The following is a 21262-nucleotide window of genomic DNA, read 5'->3' on the forward strand; positions in this document are numbered from 1 at the left end:
AGTACAAGAAGACAGATAGAACTTCCTCTTCCCACTGGTAGAAGGCAAACTGCCTTCAGCAATAACTGGCATTCTCCACCCTTTCTTATCCCTATTGTCAGGAAACCCCCCTCGCCCAGGCAGGTAGCGTTCCCGGGTCATTTGCAATACAGGGAACCACCATCCCCGGTTCGCAGCTCGTCGTCTTCCTCAAGTGGAGAAAGCGACCAATCCTCTAGTGGGGAGGGGGAGATGGAAGCAGGAAGTCGGGGCAGGGGCTGTGGCAACGTCGGAGAGCCTCAGCACCAAGCAGGAAGTGGGGGACAGGGACCTTTTCCCACACCTCGTTTTCGCAGGGAGGAAGAACGTGGAAGGGGAAGGCGGGGGTTCAGGATCCCCCGCCTCTTATATTGGACTAAAAACCGGAAACGGACATTCCCGGACTCTGCAGAGGGATGAGCTGGACGTCTTTACTGTTACTCCACTGTAAATATCTGCACAATAAAGAACTTAGTTTGTAGAAGTTCGGAGTCAGCCTGTTTCCTCAGGAGCAACCACTGAGAGTCCTTACACCTATCTCCATCTTCACATTATGAAGGCAGACTCTTTCTGTCTGTAGACTTGCACCTGACTGCCTACCTGTGGCTGTGTTTCTGCTGCTGCTTTAAGCCACACAGTGCCTAGACCCTGCAAGCAAAGCAACACACCTGTCAGTTGTCTCAAAGTGACCATCTATCAAGAGGAAGTGCTCCAGTTCTGTAGGCAGGAAGCCCTGGGTTCATTCAGTGCAATTTCCAGTTACAGAGTATTAGGCAACAGGCATAGGTAAATTCAGTGCATTATAGCTCAGTATTGTCATCCTTGATGGATAAGGCTACCACTGATCCAAATCAATGTAAGGCAACCTTTAATCTGACATCCTGACCACCAATGCATGCAGAAGATAGGTAGCAACGCCTCTCTTCCACCCACTTAATGTTTACAGTTCAGGAAACAGGTGATGCACACTGCCACTGCACCAAATTGATTGAAACCAATTTAAAAAACAAAGCAAAACATGTCTCCACTCCCAGTTCCATATGCTGAACACCCTGTTCTGCCCATCCTATTCTATTCACAAGCAGCAACTGGTGACTTTTCCAAAGCTTCCACACATGCACACAAATTTATTCAGTTTATTCACATGAAGGAAATGGGCCAACACTTCCCCCCTTTTACAACATGTCTGAACAGAAATGGAGCCAGCATTTCATTGAAGAAAAGCTAGAAAGGGGGGGAGGGGTGTCTTTATCAGCATTAATAATTGCACATTCAAAAGCCAGACTTCAGCCTGAAGCTAGGTGTGAGTCACAGAACAATCCAACAGAATCCAAAGACTAGGGCTCCCTCAGAAATGTGAGGCCTAGGCCCTGTCTAGATAGAACCACCCTTTGCAGCAGGGGGGAGAGGTATTAAAAGTCACCATCAAAAAGCCAGGGGCCAGGTGGCATACATTGCCACTAAAAGCAGGGATCTAGCAGAATATTTAGCAATGGAGCTTTTAATTATTTTGTCACATGCCAAAATTCTCGAACCAGGCAGTAAGTGAAGCTATTACAGTACTTCTCTTCCAAAATGCTGCAACAGCTACAAAGAGGTGCCTCTTTTTTCTGAACTGAGTGTGTGCACTGAAGTTCCTAGATGCGAGAACTCTTTGCACTCCCAGCTGAGTACTATACAAAGAAAAACTCAAGGAGAAACCCCTTCAGAGCACAAAAAATTCTTCAAAGAGCATTTCTCTTGAGATTGCATTACCTGAGCCAACTGCCAGAAACAAAAACAGGCCCATCCTCTACCAAGTCTCCATGGCAAAAAAAAGGAAAGCAGAAGAGACTGGGGAAGCTATCAAAATGAGGAAATGATGGTGCACATGATACATATAAAATTTTCATCATTAGCATTTTTATCCCGCCATTAAACTGGGGGGAAAAGCCTCTCTGAGCTCCTGCAGCCAAACGGAAGCCGTGGAAGCCCTGTCAGACGTTTGGGTTCCAAAGAATGTTCGCAAACCTGAACAATCACTTAAAGGTTTGCAGCGTTCGGGAGCCAAAACGTTCAACTTGCAAGGCTTTCGGGATCCAAGGTATGACTGTATTACAAAGCAGCTTTGAAAATGAACATTTTGGGGGTAGCTGCCCACACCTCACCCTGCTCACCTAAGATTCTTCAGCTCACATAGACCTGGTATTAAAAATGAGAGACTCCGACACCTCTGATAAAATCTCTCAGTGTGTGGGGAGGAAAGAGAGGCGAGTGTCCAGGGGAATATAATATACCAGAGGGAGACTTATGATCACCACTGGCCATCTGGGAACAGCATTACAAGATCCCAGTAAATTAAAAGATTTACATTCAATATTAGTAGGTACTGAAGGAGGGACACGTTCAGGGCTTCAGAGTATGTTACTTAACCGCATGAGAGAAAGGGTATTTGGATCTTGAGCCATTGCTTGCAACATATTCTGAATGCAATTATATTTGACAGTTCTAATATTAAATGCCATTCCTTAGATAAAACTCTACACAGTTCCCAGAAGGCAGGGTCAACGTCTTCACAGAATTCCTGCAAGGCCTCAAATACACAATTCCTGTGGAATAGTTATTGACATTGTTAGTATGTATGAATTATATCAACTCCTATCACCACAGCAGTTGGTTCAGACAGTTCACAGAGAGCCATAGGGGAGAACTTTCTGTGAATAAAAAGCATACATCACACCACCAAGAGTAAGGAAAAGGCATCAGCCGTAGACACATTCTAGCGATTACCGTGACGCTAATAATGAAGACCCTCCAAAACACGTGTCCCAAAGAAGATCCTAACTAAGTGGAATTCTGTGCAGTCAATACGAACCCTCTAAATGAAGATATTTTTTGCTGAACACTTTTAAGCCACATTTGGATATTTATTTGTATGCAAGGAGAACAAAAACAGGAAGGGGAGCAAGATCACACAGTCAAGCCCTGCCTCCTCCAACGCATCACCTTTATCCATTTGCCTAACCTTACCAAGTTGTGATGATTGCTACTAGGTAGGCGAAAAGCAAGTGGCTGGTGCCAATTTGCCAAGTGGAAAAATTCCTACCTGGCCCCAACAACCAGGCGACTGACATTAGGCATAGCAAGGCCATAGTCAAGCAACACAAGAAAAGAGGGTGGGCGGGATGGGAGATCCAACAGAGGAGACAAATGGAGGCTGCCCTCCCCAGCCGCGCTGCAGTTTAAACACCACGTGGCCAGGCCCCCGGCTAACCCGATTGGTCAGCCGGGGTGTGTGACGCAGCAGCTGGGAGTCCTAAGAACACAATGCTTTTGCTGTTATTTCCTTTGGATCAGCAACATTGTGTCAGATATGTTAGCCCCAAAGCAGTACAGTCATACCTCAGGTTGCAAACACTGTGGGTTACATATTTTCAGGCTGCGCTCACGCCGAACCCAGAAGTACTGGAACGGGTTACTTCCGGGTTTCAGCGCTCACACATGTGCAGAAGCACTAAATCACACTTCGCGCATGCGCAGAATCGCAACCCATGCATGCGCAGAAGCGGCACTGTGGGTTGCGAACGCTGCGGGTTGCGAATGTGCCTTCCGCACAGATCACATTCGCAACCTGAGCACCCACTGTTCAGTGGTACAGTACCTTGGTTTAAGAACAGCTTAGTTTATTAACAACTTGGATTAAGAATGCTGCAAACCCGGAAGTGGATGTTTTGGTTTGTGAACTTTGCCTTGGAAGCAGAACATGTTGAGTGTGTTGCATTTGTAAATTGATTCCCCTGCTGCTATGGGAAAGCACACCTTGGTTTAAGAATGCTTTGGTTTAAGAACGGACTTAAATTCTTAAACCAAGGTACCACTGTACTTCAAACTGACAGGACTGAATGACAACAGTGGCTAAATGTTTCGTGCAACATGATTGCTGGTAAGAAGCCTCATGTGCCTGCAAATCTATTTATTATTGCTGCCTCCACAAAGAGACTTCAGCTCCTACGATCTATTAAAATGCTATTGTGTCATTGCAGTAAAAACAAAACAAAACAAAACAAAAACCTATTAATCTCACAAACCTGATCTGAATGGGAATTTTGAAAACTCATTAAACAGTCCATGAAACCAATTCCTAGGCTTCCAAGTGGTCTGGTGGGCAACACCAGATTACGTATATGCCCCAGAAGCCACTTTATTTGGGTCTTTGCTTAATAGAACCAAGACCACCAAGATTATTTGCTCTTAAGATGCTTTCAACAGAGCAGTTAGATATTAGGTAAGGATTATGCCATTTTTATTACTCCTGGTCCAGATGGAGTAGAAGCAAAAGATGCACATTAACTGTCAGTGCTTGTCACGGCAACTGCTGCATCAAACCCCTAGCGAGAAGTTCTTCTTTGAATTACTTCTGGTTGTATTTCCTGTGTTTGTGCTCTGGTTGCAGGGAGCAGCTGCTATCAGGAAGCAGCCTTAGCTACCTATTTACAACATGGATGCAGAGAAAAATTGCCCATATGTGTCTCCATTTTGCTCTCTAACTTTGTGTCATAAATCCTAGGGAGATGGAATTCTAAAAGTTTACTTTAGTAGCAGGGGGGTGATATATATAACCCTTTCCTATTTCTCCACATCCAAATGTAGAACAGCAGGTTCAACAGCAATTTCAAAAGAAACATTGCATGTTTTTAATGGGAACATTTTTATTGGTTTAAGGTTATAAAAACACTTCAGTTTTCTAAAACCTCACTTTGAAGCCTAATTTGATCTGACAGTTGCAACATCTGGACTCAGCAAAACCAAATGCACAGGTCAAATGGTTTGTTGTGTTCCCAGATATCAGATTTGGAGGGGAAACAACAATAGAGTTCTAAGGCAGAAAAGCATTTCAACACTGATCTCTTCATTCCTTAGATTCTCCTCAATGGCTATGATGGGGCCACAACCACAGGAATAGATTTTTTTAATAGTGAATTCCTCCTCTGCTTTGTAAACCAGCCTTAGAACCAGCTTTGTATTACTTAGTGTGCCAGTTTGTGTATGTTTGGCCCATAGGGCCAAAACAGAAAATTAACCCTCCTCAAACACTGTGCAGAAAACATGTATTATCCCTGCATTTCCTATAGTTTAGGAAATTAGGATAGCCTCCAACTCAAGTGAGTTTTGGTGCAGTAGACAGACAAGAGCTCAAGCCCCCAAAGCAGAACAGAATGGTATTGAATTATTCTTGTAACAAACAGCTTACAAAAAGATAAAGAGGGGTTGTCTGTAGAAATACACTAGGTGCCTATTTCAGAATAAGTTGATTATTACAGCAACCTGTAGCTCTGCTGAATGTATTAATTACAGGAAACCAGAAACTGAAAAAGAATTTATAACCCAAGGACCTGAAGCCTGAGCTCCTAGTTTTAGCCTCTAAAGAGCTAGGAGAGGAAAATGCAGCTTCAACCACCCTCTCAGACCTCTTGAAACAAAGGCCGTTTAAGGAGGGGGCCAAACAAGAGCAAGACTGTGCTTCCCTCTCCTAGGACTAAAACAGCTTCATAACCAATGGTACTCCCCGCGGATAAAAACAAAAAGCATTCTTAATTATTTTCTTTGGAAGAGACTTCACCAAGCAATAAGCAGCTGCTCGAGATGGCTGTGCTGCCATCAACATGTATATTTGCTTCACACGGAGAAAGGTCCCATAACCCACACCCCCAAAAAAGAAGTTATCTTCTAAAACACAACATTTAGAAATGGGGCAGTGAGAACGATTGCTTAGACCAATACCATGGTCAACAGGAAAACCTTTCTAGTAAACCAATGCATAAAGCCTTTAAGTGCTCAAGACCATAAACTTGACATGAGTCAACAGTGTGATGCAGCAGCTAAAAAAGCCAATGCAATTCTGGGCTGCATCAATAGGAGTATAGCATCTAGATCATGGGAAGTAATAGTACCACTGTATTCCGCTCTGGTCAGACCTCACCTGGAATACTGTGTCCAGTTCTGGGCACCACAGTTCAAGAAGGATACTGACAAGCTGGAACGTGTCCAGAGGAGGGCAACCAAAATGGTCAAAGGCCTGGAAACTATGCCTTATGAGGAACGGCTTAGGGAGCTGGGTATGTTTAGCCTGGAGAAGAGAAGGTTAAGGGGTGATATGATAGCCATGTTCAAATATATAAAAGGATGTCATGTAGAGGAGGGAGAAAAGTTGTTTTCTGCTGCTCCAGAGAAGCGGACACGGGGCAATGGATTCAAACTACAAGAAAGAAGATTCCACCTAAACATTAGGAAGAACTTGCTGACAGTAAGAGCTGTTCGACAGTGGAATTTGCTGCCAAGGAGCAGAATCATAGAATCAAACTATGGGACTTGCTGCCACAGAAAGCAGTAATGGCCCACAATTTGGATGGCTTTAAAAGAGGATTAGACAAATTCACAGAGTGTGAAATTCAACACTCTACTTAACCCTAATGGCTATGCTCTGCCCTCCATGGTTGGATGCAGTATACAGTACTCAATACCAGTTGCCTGAATCCATGGGGATTGGGGAGAGCCCTTGTGCTCAGGTCCTGCTGCAGGTTTCCCACAGTCATCTAGCTGGCCACTGTGAGAAGACGATGCTACACTAGACATGCCACTGGTCTGATATAGCAGGACTGCTCTTGTGCGCTCCTATGTATGCCTATGTATGCCAAATCAGAGATTTGGGTATAATTCTTTATGTTCACATAACTGAGATTTTGGGTGACAAGCATTCTTATAGTGGGACCTTCATGTACTTATAATTCCAACACCAGTTTTGTTCACTACTTTGCTCCTTAAAGCCCATTTCAATAATATCTGTATCAGGCATAGGAAAACTCGGCCAACCAGATGTTTTGGGACTACAACTCCCATCATCCCTAGCTAACAGGATCAGTGATCAGGGATGATGGGAATTGTAGTCCCAAAGCATCTGGAGGGCCAAGTTTGCCTATGCCTGATCTATATCTTCTGGGGTGATGTTTCAGGAAATAAATACAGAGAGAGGGGGGGGGGAGAAGAAATCTGGAGAGCTGCTCACTTTGCATTGCAAAAGAACAAGAACATATAAATTTAACAAGTTGCCAAATCCTCTACCATCACAAGACTACTTCAATTACAATCCAAGAAATTAATTTGGCTGAAATGATTCTACATTGTTTGTTGCCAGAAAAAGATTTCCACGAATCTGGAAAGAAAAACTTAAGTAAAATGAATACTCAGTGCATTTGCCTTCTCCATCTCATCAGTAGTTTTTATTTTGGCTGCTAAGCAGAATTCAAGATTTTTCTTTTCAATATAAAAATCTTTGGTCCTCAAGAGATAGAAGCATACCAAGCACATCAGAAATGGCTAAGCCAATTATTTTTTAAAAGCTGTTTACTCACCCCCAAGAGGCAATCCAAATTAAAAGAGCTCAGACACAAAAGCCACAAGGGGAAAGAAGCAAGTAAGGAAAGGAAATTTCTACTATGAAATGATGTTTGCAAAAACCTTCTACAGGCTTCGTGGTCCAGGACATTCATAGACATTTGTGGCAAAAAACAAAACAAAATCAACCCTTGACATAGCTTATTTTTATCTTGTAAGGTCACAATTCTCAACCCACTTATTACGAGTCACTGCACTGAAGTCAAGGTGACTACTTTGAAGTAAGTGCTTTTTTTTTAGTAATTTCTATATTCCCCCAGATTTTGGAGGCGAGTGATTTGAATAGACAATGTATGATTTATTGAGCGGCAATAGTTTGGGGATATTAACATATGGCCCTGCTGGAATAAGGAACTCAAGCTGTAGTCAAATACTGTATCTGAATACTTCAGTTACTTTCCTGAAAGCAGCCAAGGAGCATCGATAGGGAAAAATAATACTTGTGCTGAGCAAGCTACTACCATCCTCTGCCCAGGAACCAGATTGCTTTGTATAAATAAAAAACTGCCCTCCACCCTAAGAAACTTCAATATTGTGTTTGAAGGCTCACATTTGATAATGCTCTTCACTGGCTGATGCTCATCTTCCACTACAGCAGAGTTTTCCAAACTTGGGTCTCCAGCTGTTGTTTGACTACAACCCCCATCATCGCTAGCTAGCAGAACCAATGGTCAGGGATGATGGGAACTGTAGTCCAAAAACAGCTAGAGACCCAAGTTTGGGAAACACTGCGCTAGAGCAGTTCCACTACCCACTCCCACTAGCTTTTGTTAACAATATTAATAGCCATAGGATATGTCTACTTCTTGAGGCATACCTGATACAAACCTTCCATTATGCATGTACAGCCATACCTCGGGTTACGTTCGCTTTGGGTTGCGTTTTTTCAGGTTGCGAACGCGGGAAACCCGGAAGTGTTTACTTCCGGGTTTCCCCCGGTGAGCATGCGCAGAAGCGTTTTGCGCAGTTCACGCATGCGCAGAAGCGCGATATCGCGCAAAAGCGTAGCTCGGGTTATGGACTTTTCGCTGTGCGAATGGCACCCCAAAATGGATTGGGTCCGTAACCCGAGGTACCACTGTATTATGATCGCAGGCTGCTGCTATCTTACCAACAGGCCCACCCTCCTGTTTCCTAAAAAGTCCACCAAGCTCCTGCTTTGATGAGCTACAGTATTCTTTGGGCTCTGGCCATTTGCTGTGCAGTGTGCTGCTGTAAACATTGAAAGGTTACACCAGGCTTCCCCAATCTGGTGCCCTCCAGATGTTTAGGACAACTCTCATAAGCTTCAGTGCTGTAGTCCAAATGCCCAAGTTGCGGAAGCCACTGTTTAATGGTATTTGCTTCTGGTTTTATTGGATGGTTTTGTTCTGGTTGGAAAGCTGCTTTGAAAGCTGAGCAGAATTATCATTTTCAACAGAGAAAGCCAGCCTCATAAGAAGGACTTACTGATAAATAGACTAATGGAGCACCACTCCAGTCATGACAAAGGCTTTAGTGGCTTCCCTGTTGCTGCTGTTTTAAAAGTCTATTTAAAACTTTTACTTGCTATATTTCCTGCGCTTTCTTGTAATGACTTGAAATTAACAAGCAATCCCAGGGTTTTTGTTTTAACATTAAGTGTGCAATTAGTATCCAGGCAGCAAGGAGTCTTGCATGACTGAATCGTTTGCCACTGTTCTCTGTGAATTACAGCCGCTCCCACTGCCACCCCCACCCACCACAATCATTTCAAGTTAATCTTAACAATTAGCCAGTTATGCCTTAGCATAAAAAATAGGCTATTAATAAATCAGGGATCCGACACCATTTTACTTTTCTAATGAGAGAACAATGGCCATCAACTTTTTTGAAGTGCTGTGCACTTTTCAAAAAGTACTGTTATGTGAGCTTCCATCTAATGGTTAAGTTGAACCACTAAATTGAACATCTGGACACCAATTCTATTCCCACTTATTTGGGGGGTAAGAGTCACGCAGCAACTCAGTGGGATTTACTTCTGGGTAGACATGTATAGTATCAGAAAATGTATCAGCCTCTACCACAGGAGACTATGAATCCTTGCAATGGCATCTTATAGAATCATAGAATTGTATAGTAGAGTTGTTAGGGGTGATGAGGATCCAGCCCCCTGCAATGCAGGAATCTTTCCCCCAACATGGGACTCGAATCCATGACCCTGAGATTAAGTCTCATGCTCTACAGACTGAGCTACCATGATCTTGTTTCAGCTGGACTCAGTGGAAACTCTGCATGAAGAAAATCCACAGTTACTCTCCAGTTATGTTTTAGTGAAAAGACTTGTTAAACAGCATCTTGGAGCAATGTAGTAAGCTCAACTGAGTATCAGTTACTAACAGCACAGCAGAAATGGATACTATTATGGGACCTAAAGAAAGAAATGAAGAAGCCGAAGTAGTTATCATAATCAAACAAAGATTTCCTCCCTATTCTTTCTACACAGCTAGCATTTCAAACAAGAATTGTCGTTCTCAAAGTTCATATGCTGTGCACTCCTCTCTCTCTCTTAATTGAACAAGCACTCTCAACCCGAAATGTTTAAAGTATAAAATCACATGCCTGTTATCTAAATGACAAAATGTGGCAATGCAAAGATAAGGTGACAAAACAGCCTTTGAGGACAATATTTAACATTTGCAAGTGAATAAATTACTGCCTTTGTCCCTACTAAAGCAAAATGTGGATTTTCACCTGCCTATTTCTCCATTAATATATGGGAATCCGCATGACACCCTCCTCATCCCAGTGTTGTTCCAGACCTTCCTCCCCCTCCAAAGTGAAGGCTTTACAATCCTGGCTGTTTTGAACTTTTCAAGAATTGGAAATTTTGGCATTTATCTGTCTGGAGAGACAATGGAAGAGTACATCATCGGGGGTAAAGTCAAACCATTGGAGAGTTACAGTGCCTACTGTGGTTTTAGAGATCAACACAGGAGAGACATGTTTTATTGTAGCTGGGGCAGATGAAAGCATTTGGTTTCGCTGTTACAGATGCACAACGGCGTTTCTTCTCTTTGCACTCCTCCCAGCGGTCATTCCTCCTCTGGTCACTGGAATCATCTGCAAGGGATTCCCATACGGCAGGATTAATGTTGCAAACCTTCATGTCATGTTTGCAGACATCTTTGTAGTGCATAGTTGCTCTGCCAAAGGGCCTAGTGCCTGAAGCCAGCATGTTCTTGGGAATCCTGCCATCTTCCATTCTCTGTACATGACCCAAGCCAGTGTAGACGTCACTGAGACAGAAGTGCAGACATGCTGGGAATGTGGGCTTGGAAGAGCACATCTTTGTTTGAGACTCTGTTGATGGCCAAAATCTTCCTGACACAACAGATATGAAAGACATTGCGGCATCACCCCTGGTGGGTGCAAGTCGCCCACGACTCACTTCCAAAAAAATCAGTACGCTCCACATACAAGCCTGGCAGACCTTCATCTTGGTATTGGTCATTAACATCACATTCTCCCATACCCTTTTGGAGAGGCAAGCCACTACTGTAGCCGCCTTGACAATACGTTTGTCCAGCTCATCGTTGATGGAAAGGTTGCTAGTTACATTGGAGTCCAGGTGGTTTGTTCACCAATGCTGATATGTGGTGTGCTGGTGGTATCCTGACCCAGAGTGTTGGTCTTCGACTGGCTGATGGTGAGGCCGAACTCCATGCAAGCTTGGGCAAAACAGCTGATGAGTCTCCATACAGCTTCCTTGGAGTGTGCTGTCAAGGCTGCGTCATCTGCAAACAGGTTGCTAGGTTGAACAGACCTGAGACAACACTGGGATGAGAAGGATGTCATATGGGTGCCCCTACATTAATGGGAAAAGGCAGGTGCAAATCCAAATTTTATTCCAGTGTGGACAAACCCAAAGAGGTTTCTTGTGGATTTGCATGCTATATTTAAGTGACACACAGACCAACAAATAATATTTGGTTTCCCCAAATCTTCTACGTAGCACAGCTAATTCACTGCTAAAAGGTGGGTTCCCCCCCTTTTCATTTTTTTGTTTAAATACATGACATGGAATGCCAAGATTTACATGCTATTGCCTTCTTTGTTTTAAAGAAAGGAAAATGCAAAGGTTAAATACAGATTAGAGACCAGACTTGCCCTCTCTGCTCACAGACCCAAACCCCATAATCTATTCTACAGATTCTGCCAACAAAATTCAATGGAACTACTTTGGGTGTTTATCCACATTAGCCTCATTACAAACTCTAAGCCTGAAAACTATTAAGAAATCCACAATCTAGATCACAGCCACAGGGACTTATCATACTATTCAGAGGCAATTTTGTTCATCAACTTGCACAATGAAATAGTTTATACTAGATTAGCAACCATCTCTCATAATGAAAGTCCTGTTTCACAGTGGGGGGGGGGGAGAGAACAAGCACAGTCCTTTCTATGTGCAGCTGCAATCCTGAGCAAACCATAATCAACCAGTGGCCTCACCACCATTTGTAAAATGGGAGATAAAAACTGCCACGGCTCCCAGGTACTAATCAAGCAATCATACTGAGCATTACTAAAATGCATCGTTTCAAAAGGGGCAAGAAACTTTGGAGCTAGTATGGTACAGTGATTAGAGGTGCTAAACTAGGAACTGAGACCCAAGATTCAAATCCTATCTCAGCCATGAAGCTCATGGGTGACCTTAGGCCAGTCACTGTCTTTCAGCCTCACCTACATTACAGGGTTGTTGTGTGGCTAAAATGGAGATGGGGAGAACAATGTGTGCTACCTTGAGATCCCCTGGTAGAAATGCAACAATAAATAATGATTTAAAAGAGACAGTGGTCCTATGTGTGCTTACCTGGAAATAAGTTCCACTGAAATACCTGTAACTTGAAATAAAATGGACTCTCTGCCAAATAAATGGGCTTAAGAATGGGTTGCTTGAGTTAACTTTTCAAGTTCTGTGTTGCTAGATGCTGAAGGCACTAAACTTATTCCTGCTGCTTTGTGTGTTTGCCTAAACAGAAAGAGATGTCTTCCTTTCATTGTTTCGTGATAACTCTCTTGTCTTGTTCCCCATTTTACCCTCCTGAAAAAAAATGGCTTTCATTTTAGTCAACTTCTGTTAAGCTGCCAGCAGCACTCTTTTACTTCCTGTATTTTTGGGTTAACCACCATAACAGACTGCCCCAGCTTGCCAGGCACTCACTACAGAACACAATTTGAGGGTTTAGGAACTAAGGATGCAGTCAAACACACCTCTAAGGTAAAAGGTAAAGGACCCCTGGACAGTTAACCCAGTCAAGTTTGTCCACAGACAGCTACATCTCTACTTGGAAGTAAGCTTAGTAAGTTCAATGGGGCTTACTCCCAGCTGTGTGTGTATAAGATTGTATCTTAGGGCTGCAACACTTGCCTGGAAGTATATCCCACTGACTTAGGCAGAATTTACCCCTGCATTAACATGTATAGGAGTGGTCTACAGTTCACACTCTTTGGAAATATTACACAAAGGAGACACTGGAAAGTTGTTTAGGAGACTCAAAATCTGCTTTTACTCTTGAAAGTCAGGAGACAAAAGCTGTGGTGCCAGACGATTAATTAGTTGCTTTACAAAATCCTCTCTGAAGGTTCCAGGAGAAAAGAACTTTTCATTCTGGACTGAAACGTTGCTAAAAACCACGGACATCATTGAACAGAACAGAACAGAAAAGTGTTTTAGAAACAGCAATACGCATTGCTTGGACTGGTGTGAGAACTAGAAAATGAAAACACTCAACATGTCAGTTCATGTCATGTACATTACTCCCTCCTTTTTCAAATGATTCCCCGTCTAAGATCGCAGCAGAAAATAAAATGACATTGAAGACATTGAGCCATATGACAAAATAAGTCCAACCAATCACTCCTTTTGTGTTTCCAGGATAACTGCTCAAACCTAAACATACAGATAACCCACAACTACTTTCATGTATGAAAATACAGTAAATGAGTCCAGAGAGCTCCTAAATTTTAATGTTGTATAGCATATGAATATATTATACACAAAATATTGTTCATGTGAAGAATCACCCAGAAGTACGCTAAGAGTCCACATATGAATCTTTTACTTTGGTTTTACTTCTCCAACCTTGCACAGTGATGAACGCCCAAAAAAGAAAAAAAGGAAAAGGCGTGTAAGAGCAAAGTTTCATAGAAGCGGCCATAAGCACTGAAGGAAACTAAAGACACAGAGAAATGTTCAAACCATCTTAACCACCGAAGAGGGAGAAACACATCTTTTTTTTTTTTTTAACAGAGCATAATGACAAGGGAGATTCACCATTTAAAAATGAAGAGAGACCACCCTTCCATTTCCTACTGGGACAATTGCCTGCTGTCTCTGCAAGCATTCTCTACAGTATCATAGAATCATAGTACTTATTTGCAGTTTAGATTATTCTTTCCTAACACCACCAGGGCTGGCAGGGGAGCAGAAAGTGGGGCTCGGCCACCGACAGAGTATCAAGACAACCATTGTGAGGACATGAAAATGCATGGGCATCTCAGCATGTGGACTTTGGGGAGATAATCAGAAAGGCCAGCTACTGTGAAGAAATAAGCAACTGAGGACTCCTATGCTAAATTTGGAAAATCAAGTAGGATAGGATGGGGGGGGGAGCGGGAGCGAAGAGGAAGTCTTAGTGACAACGTATTTTACAGGAATTGCAGTGCTGATTCGAGGGCACAGCCCTTAAGCAGTTCCTAGAGGGTGAGGAAACAGTATGTTCCACTGAGCCACGTTACATGGCTTTTGGAAAAGAGGGGGGGGGGGGTCCCGAGAAGAGCGCCGCCGATCCCCATTTGCCGCTGTAAGGAGCCCAGGAGCAGAACAAGCGGTTTCAGAGTTGGGCGAAAAGGAGCGGGACTCTTCTCCAAGCTGTTCGGGGTGGGGCGGCGGCCGCAGAGAGAGAAAGAGGGCGGCGGGTTCAGAAGCCACGGCGAAATTCGGGGAGGAGGGTCCTGGGAAGTCCCTCAAGTCCAATGGAAAAGGCAATGGGCGCAATGCGGGGGGGGGCAGAGCGGGGAGGGGGAGTCAGCAGACCTAGACGGCCGGGGCGGGTGGGCGCTTCCTCTAAAGCGGCAGCACTCCTCCCGTTTACTTGGGAGTAAGCGCCGTCGAACTCCTAAGCCTTCGAAGGCTGGGGCTGCAGAAGGCGCCTCGTCGGGGCAAGGCGGCGCATTGGGGGGAGGGGGCCCCGCATCCCCGGGGCACGAGAAGTGGGGGGGCAGAGGGAGGGAGACGGCGGCGCGGCTCTCACCGAGGAGGAGCAGCTTCACCTCCCGCGCCGCTTTCTCGCCGTCCTCGCGGAGGTTCTTGTCGATCATCTTGGAGCGCTCGGCGGCCGCTTTGTCCTCGGCGCTCACGGTGCAGCCCATGGCGCCTCTGGGCTCGTGCCGGCCGCGGAGAGACTGTCGGGTAGAGCGAGCAAACGCGAGCGGAGCCCGGGCTGCCTCGGCTCGGCTTGGGCGCTGAGGGGAGCTGGCAACCGAGGGGGTGGGGCCGGGGGTCGCTGCCCCGCGCGGGCGGATAGGCGTCGTCGGGCAGGGCGGTGCTGCTCGCTGGCTTCCTCCGTAGCCCTCCGGGTGCCGGCGCGGTGGGCTCTGAGCAGCCGCTGACTGGGGCGGAGGGGGAAGAGGGCGGGGATCCGGGGGGCGGGCCCGTTCCGCTCAGCCCCAGCTCGGCTCGGGCGGGGAGGAGGAGGGGAATTCGGGCGGACTCGTCGTCAACTAGCCGAGGGAGGAGGAGAAGGAGGGGCGGCACCGGACGCGCAGCAGTGTGGGGCTGGGGTGGAGAGAGGGAAGAGGCGCTGGGGCGCAACTCTGAGCGGCGTGGCGACGGAGGCTGAGGGCTGGGCGCGAGAAGGCAGCTTAGCTGCGAAGGGGCGGGTGAGCGCGCAGTGGGGACGAAGCGGCTGCTGCGGGACCGCGCGCGCGGGTTTGGCGGGAACGGAAGGAACCTAAGCAGGGCCCGGAGGCTTGTGTTGTGCGTCAAGACGTTCGTTCCGCGTTCTCTGAACAAGAATTGAGAGGAATTCATGGCAGTATGCGCCGGAGCGGCTGCGAATTCGGGCAACCTGGAACTGCGGGGCTGCTGTAAAAGTCTGCCAATTGCCTGTTGAAACGGGGGGGTCGAAGTACGCGGAAAGTATATGGAGATACCACCGAAAGCAGCCTCCACACATAGTCAGAGTCATCCCTTCCTGGCTTAACAACAACAACATCATTTATTGTGGGTGCGGATCTGCACCATCAATTTAGTCTCCTCAAACTGGCACGCATGTGCTGGTGGTGTTGAGACTCATTCTGATGGTGATTGATGTGGGAACAGGCAAGGAAGCTGTGCTATAGGGAAGCCTTGTTGGCTGCACGAGCACGGTGACTGCAATGTGTGGCATGTGTGTACAGGAGTCCAGTGTGTCAAACCAGGGTGAGATCATATATATTCTCCATGGAAATCTGCATCCTTAGGGTGAGTTTCCCAACCCGCAGCCTTATCATGCGGTGTAATCTGCCACCTGAGTTGTAACCATCACATAGTGAGTTTCACAGCCTGCAAATGGCACCTCTGGCAGGACCAGGCGAACTCGCATGGTGAGTTGTATTGAACAATTGCTTCAGCAATGGTAGTAGTTCTGCAAGAGGATGGTGATCCCCTTGGCAAATATAGCATCTAAACATACCTCTGACAGCCTTCCAGAAATCGGGGGAACTAGGAAGATGGATAAAAATTCACCACGTGGCCATACATCCTAGGCTTCTGTCATGCCATGGTTTCATGTGCACTGCATCATGTTTACAAGCAGCAACCATGTGACCACCCAGTGTACAGGCTAGACTGCAGGAACGTAACTTAGGCAAGACTCTCAGCCCAGGCACTGCTGTGATCTGTGGAAGAATCTACAAGAGGCAAGAAAGGATAAAGGCTGGGGGAGGATGGAAAGACGTCAAAATAACTTATTAAAACAAGCTTCTATAATATTAGTGGTCTGGAAATATATAATCAACTTTGTATATCTCTAACCCCTCTGCTAATAATGCTGTCTCACACAAACATTTTTTAAGCCATGGGAGATGCCCTGCTCATATTCTCATCAGTAAAGGAAGTAAGAACTAATGTGGACAGCAGTCATTCAGCCTAGCCCACTGGGCAAGGTCATTGTGAGCTCTGAGCTCTTTGAAAGAAGGTTGGGATAAACATTTAGTACATAAATATAAAACATACTCTTTGTCAAGGCATTTATACACAACTTAGGAGCAAAGTGAGGCACCCCCCCAACAAATGTTTCACAGCCTTTGAAAGCGATGGCATAGGCTGCTGTGATTTTATGCTCTGGTTGTTACTTTGTTTTATGACTGCTGTAATTTTATTATGATTGTGCTTTATTGCCTTCCAGTGACGAATATTATGTTACTTCATTGGTCTTGCATTGTAAGCTATCCTGAGCCTAAAGGGATACGATAGGGTATTAAATTTTTAAAGAAAAGTAATAAGGCAGAAGTCCTGAGCTATGGCTGGTCTTGCACTGCACTGGTCAAATCAAGAACTTGGAAGGAATAGATGGAGAAGGAAAAAACACCCAGACGTGTATGTAAAAACAAAAAAACCTTTTACTATTAATAAATTGCTAGTTTCATATATGACACTTTGCATTGCGACATACACAGTCCCTGCCCTTACAATCTGATTTTATAGTTTACATTTCTCTCCCCATTTTTGTCTTTTTAAATAGAAGAAGAGTTCTCAATGGATCTTTTGCACTCAAGTTTTCAGGGTTGGATCCATAGAAGTATAAGGAAAACTCTGCTTGCATAAAGGGGTCTCCCTGGTGTCTCCTTCTTGCTGTAGCATTCTGTGGCACTGCCCCAAGTTGCTCCTGATACAGTAATACCCTCTGGGATAGCATGAAATTGAAGCACAGGAAACTTAAGAAGGATGGGATGGCTGGCCTTGAGTAAGTGAAAATGATTTTTCACTTGTGTAATAAGATACCTCTGAATCTAGCCTTCCATATTTAAAATCATCAAGTTTAGAGGGTATTCAAGGTTTAAATTTCCTGCCTGGAAGCCAGAAGTCCAATTGATGCCCCACCCACTGAAATTCTGTTTTTGCCTTTTTTAGTTGTTGTTGTGGTGGTGGTGGTGGTTTTAGAGTCTCCCAAGAGTAAACATCTACCAACTTATTAGATGGAATGCATTTTTTTTAGCACATTTGCTCAGAATTGGTTTGGGCAAGAAGTCAATGGAGCAATGACCCCACACAGCCCTCAACTTTACTGTTTTCTTCTGTGTCATTGACTTCATTAAAAGAAGAAGAGGGAACAGGAAAGTGCAAGTGTCTTGTTCATGCGCCTCTGTGATGTCAGAAGCAGAACTTTTGCATCCTCACTCTCACCCTGTGGCTGGTGAGGTGCAAAATTTCCAAGTGTGGGTATAAATGGAGATGTAAAAGTTCTGCTTTATATGTCAAGGAAATAGGAGGTTGAAATTTTCTGGAATTTTTGAGTAAAGTAGCTATTCTTCTAGTAGTCCATCAAAAACAGACAGTGCCATTGTTTATTTTGTTGATGTTACAAAAGAAACCCAATAAAACCTTGCTTGCTTGCTTGTTTTTTTAAAAAAGAAAGCATGCGATTCCTTTATTGAGTGCCTATATCCAGTGTCAGAGACAGTATGCTTCTAAATGCCAATTGCTGGGAATCGCAGGTGGGAGAGTGCTGTGTGCTCAGGTCCTGTTTTTGGACTTCTGGTGGGCCACTGTGAGAACAGGATGCTGGACTAGACGGACCATTGTCCTGATGCAGCAGGCTTCTCTTAGGTCCTCATACATCATAATAGGCTAAAGGACAATTAAAAAATGAAACTGAATCCAGACAGGGGCGTAGCAAGGGGGGGTGGGGGGCGGGCCGCCCCGTGTTCCATAATGGAGGGGGTGACAAATTATCAAGGAACAAATTTTTTTGGAAATTTTTTTTTATTTGTTTTAATGCCTGCTCCGAAGGTCTTATCTTACTATACTAGGGATTATATAGCTATATATGAAATTTCATGCATATCGGTTAATATCTTGATCCTCCTCCACCCAAATAGCTGTTCACTTGGCTGTTTTCCTATGTCATGAAGGCTGAAATTTCAGTTCAGGGAACACTTACTGTTCCCAACCCTAACCCTGTGCAAAGCCATCTAATTAGACTTTAATTTGATTTTGAGATGTTTTTAGGAGGTAATTTAATTATTGTTTGATTTTATACCAATGTTATGTATCTGATGTTAGCCACCCTGAGCCCGACTTCGGCCGGGAGGGTGGGATATAAATAAAAGTTTTTTATTATTATTACTTGTTGTTATTCCTTTGTAAGAAAATATGAAATAACGTAAAACCATTTTTGTGGGGGGGGGAAATCAATGGGGGGGGTTGACAAGAAATTTTCCGCACCGGGTACCACCTGACTTTCCCATGCCTCGGGGGGGTGGCAAATTTTTTTTTGCCCCTGGGTACCAATTTACCTTACTATGCCCCTGAATCCAGACACAAGAGAGGTACTGTGGTTGGCATCTTGAACAGCTATGCCAACAGTGATTTTAGAAAGGGTTGCAGTCCTCCAACCTGAAATTAGATTTGCAGCCTGGACTCAGCTTTGCTGTTTGATTCCCAGACAGCCACTGTGCCCAGAAGTACTTTATTCCGGCTTCAGCTGATGAATCTGGCTGGGACCTGTTTTCTCCAAAATGGATTTAACCACTGACATTCATACCCTGGTAACCTGTTTCAGCAACTGTTTAGATTACCATGATGTGCTTTTCTTGGAGCAACTATTCAAGGTGGCCCAGAAACAGGGCTGTCTCATCCATAGGGGCTGGTGGCGTGCCACGCCAGGGCGCCGGCCCCCCAAGGGGCACCCCCACAACCCCGCCGGCATACCAGGTGCCCCCCGCCCCCACGGACAGGCTGTCGGCCGGGCGGTCGCGCGCCGGCGGCGCAGCCGCTGCCGCCCATGCCGGTCCCGGGGTTTGGCTGCGAGCCGGCTGCCCTCGCCTCCCGTCCCGGGAGCACTGGAAGGGCATGCAGAGCCCCGCGCTGCTCCAGCACCACGCCCCTCATCCCCCGCTCGCCCACCCCCCCTCCCGAGGGGCGGCAAGCGCAGGAGGGAGGTGGCGGAGAGGCGGCACGCTGAGGGCGCCGGAGGGATCGCCGCGCCACGGCAGCCGATCTCCCTAAGACGGCCCTGCCCAGAAACTACCCGAAATATAGCTCTTCAGCTTCTGGTGGATTCAAGGCTCAGAGAACCCATGACAATGATTTTGTTTCAGCAGCAGCAACAGATGCTGATAACATTTCTGAGCCAAATTCAGAGTTCTCATTGAAGCTCTAAATGGCCTGGGCTCTAGCCTATGGTACAAAAGTAAAATTTGCATGCCCACTTTTGTCTCTGGCCCCACCTACCACTGTCATGTGGCCCACAGACAGCTACCTAGGGGAGGAATGCGTGGATTAAAAAAGGGTCCCCCACCCTTGGCTTATACAGTGGTACCTCGGGTTACATATGCTTCAGGTTACATACTCCGCTAACCCAGAAATAACACATCAGGTTAAGAACTTTGCTTCAGGATAAGAACAGAAATCTTGCTCTGGCGGCGCAGCAGCAGCGGGAGGTCCCATTAGCTAAAGTGGTGCTTCAGGTTAAGAACAGTTTCAGGTTAAGAACGGACCTCCGGAATGAATTAAGTACGTAACCAGAGGTACCACTTCTGGTTGAGAGCCAGTGTGGTGTAGTGGTAAGAGCAGTAGACTCGTAATCTGGGGAACCGGGTTCGCGTCTCCGCTCCTCCACATGCAGCTGCTGGGTGACCTTGGGCTAGTCACGCTTCTCTGAAGCCTCTCAGCCCCACTCACCTCACAGAGTGTTTGTTGTGGGGGAGGAAGGGAAAGGAGAATGTTAGCCGCTTTGAGACTCCTTTGGGCAGTGATAAAGCGGGATATCAAATCCAAACTCCTCCTCTTCTTCTACCACTGTACATCTGTAACTGGCTAAAAAACAATAACCATTGGGCTCATGCTTAGCAATTTTAATTCCATACAACTGCACGCCTGACAATTCAAGCATGCTTTCCTCTATTTACACGCATCACTGCGCTGACAGACGTATACCAGATCTTTCTCTGGCTTGATTGGTGGAAAAGAAGGTCAGTGCTTATAGTACCAGTGTTTGCAGCTGCCCAGACCAGCTCAAGCTAGCCTCAAGTGTGGGAGTGTGTTGCTCACAAGGCACAAGCCCAAGCCTTGCTCTCAATAATAATAAAAAGCTGTTTATTCATAGCAGCTGCAAGGAATGCCAACAGTGGCCACAAAACTAAATACTGTGACTCCTCAAGCCAAGTCGGTATTTGAGTGCTAGGCTGCTTTCTTTTTGGGAAGAATGGCTGATTGGAAGTTTTCATCACTAATACTAAATATTTTGTTAATGATTCAAAACTGCTGCAGATAGATGGCCCCAAAGTTTGCTCTCATTCAACAGGTAAGAATCACCCGGAGACGCAGGCGATTGCCCATATTTAGTGGGAGGGATTCAGGTTTAGAGCTGAAATTTTGGTTTGTGCAATCAAAGTGGATTAAACTGCTCTGTTACCCAACCACAACAAAACCATTTGAAACACACACAAAAGCCCTGACCTTTTATGTTTAGGAAAGTGATGGGGAAATGCATCAGAAAGTGGGTTAATGAATGGTTAATGGGAATACATGTAAACTCCCCACAAGCAAATCGGGCCCATGTGGTCAGGCTATTGTGGTGCAGGA

The 21262-nt window shown here is 45.4% G+C and overlaps 1 protein-coding gene across 1 annotated transcript in view; it reads right to left on the bottom strand.

Moving 5' to 3' along the window:
• The window catches only part of GNAI2 (G protein subunit alpha i2), a 125932-nt gene extending 110823 nt beyond the window's left edge, over window positions 1-15109 (bottom strand). The window contains exon 1 of the mRNA XM_033140586.1: window positions 14727-15109. Coding sequence (XP_032996477.1) covers window positions 14727-14844 — 118 coding nt within the window. The 5' untranslated portion in view covers window positions 14845-15109. The remainder of the gene's footprint in view (window positions 1-14726) is intronic.
• Between the last annotated feature and the right edge of the window lie 6153 nt (window positions 15110-21262).

Source organism: Lacerta agilis, chromosome 2 (genome assembly GCF_009819535.1).
Source record: "Lacerta agilis isolate rLacAgi1 chromosome 2, rLacAgi1.pri, whole genome shotgun sequence".
NCBI classification, from domain to species: Eukaryota; Metazoa; Chordata; class Lepidosauria; order Squamata; family Lacertidae; genus Lacerta; species Lacerta agilis.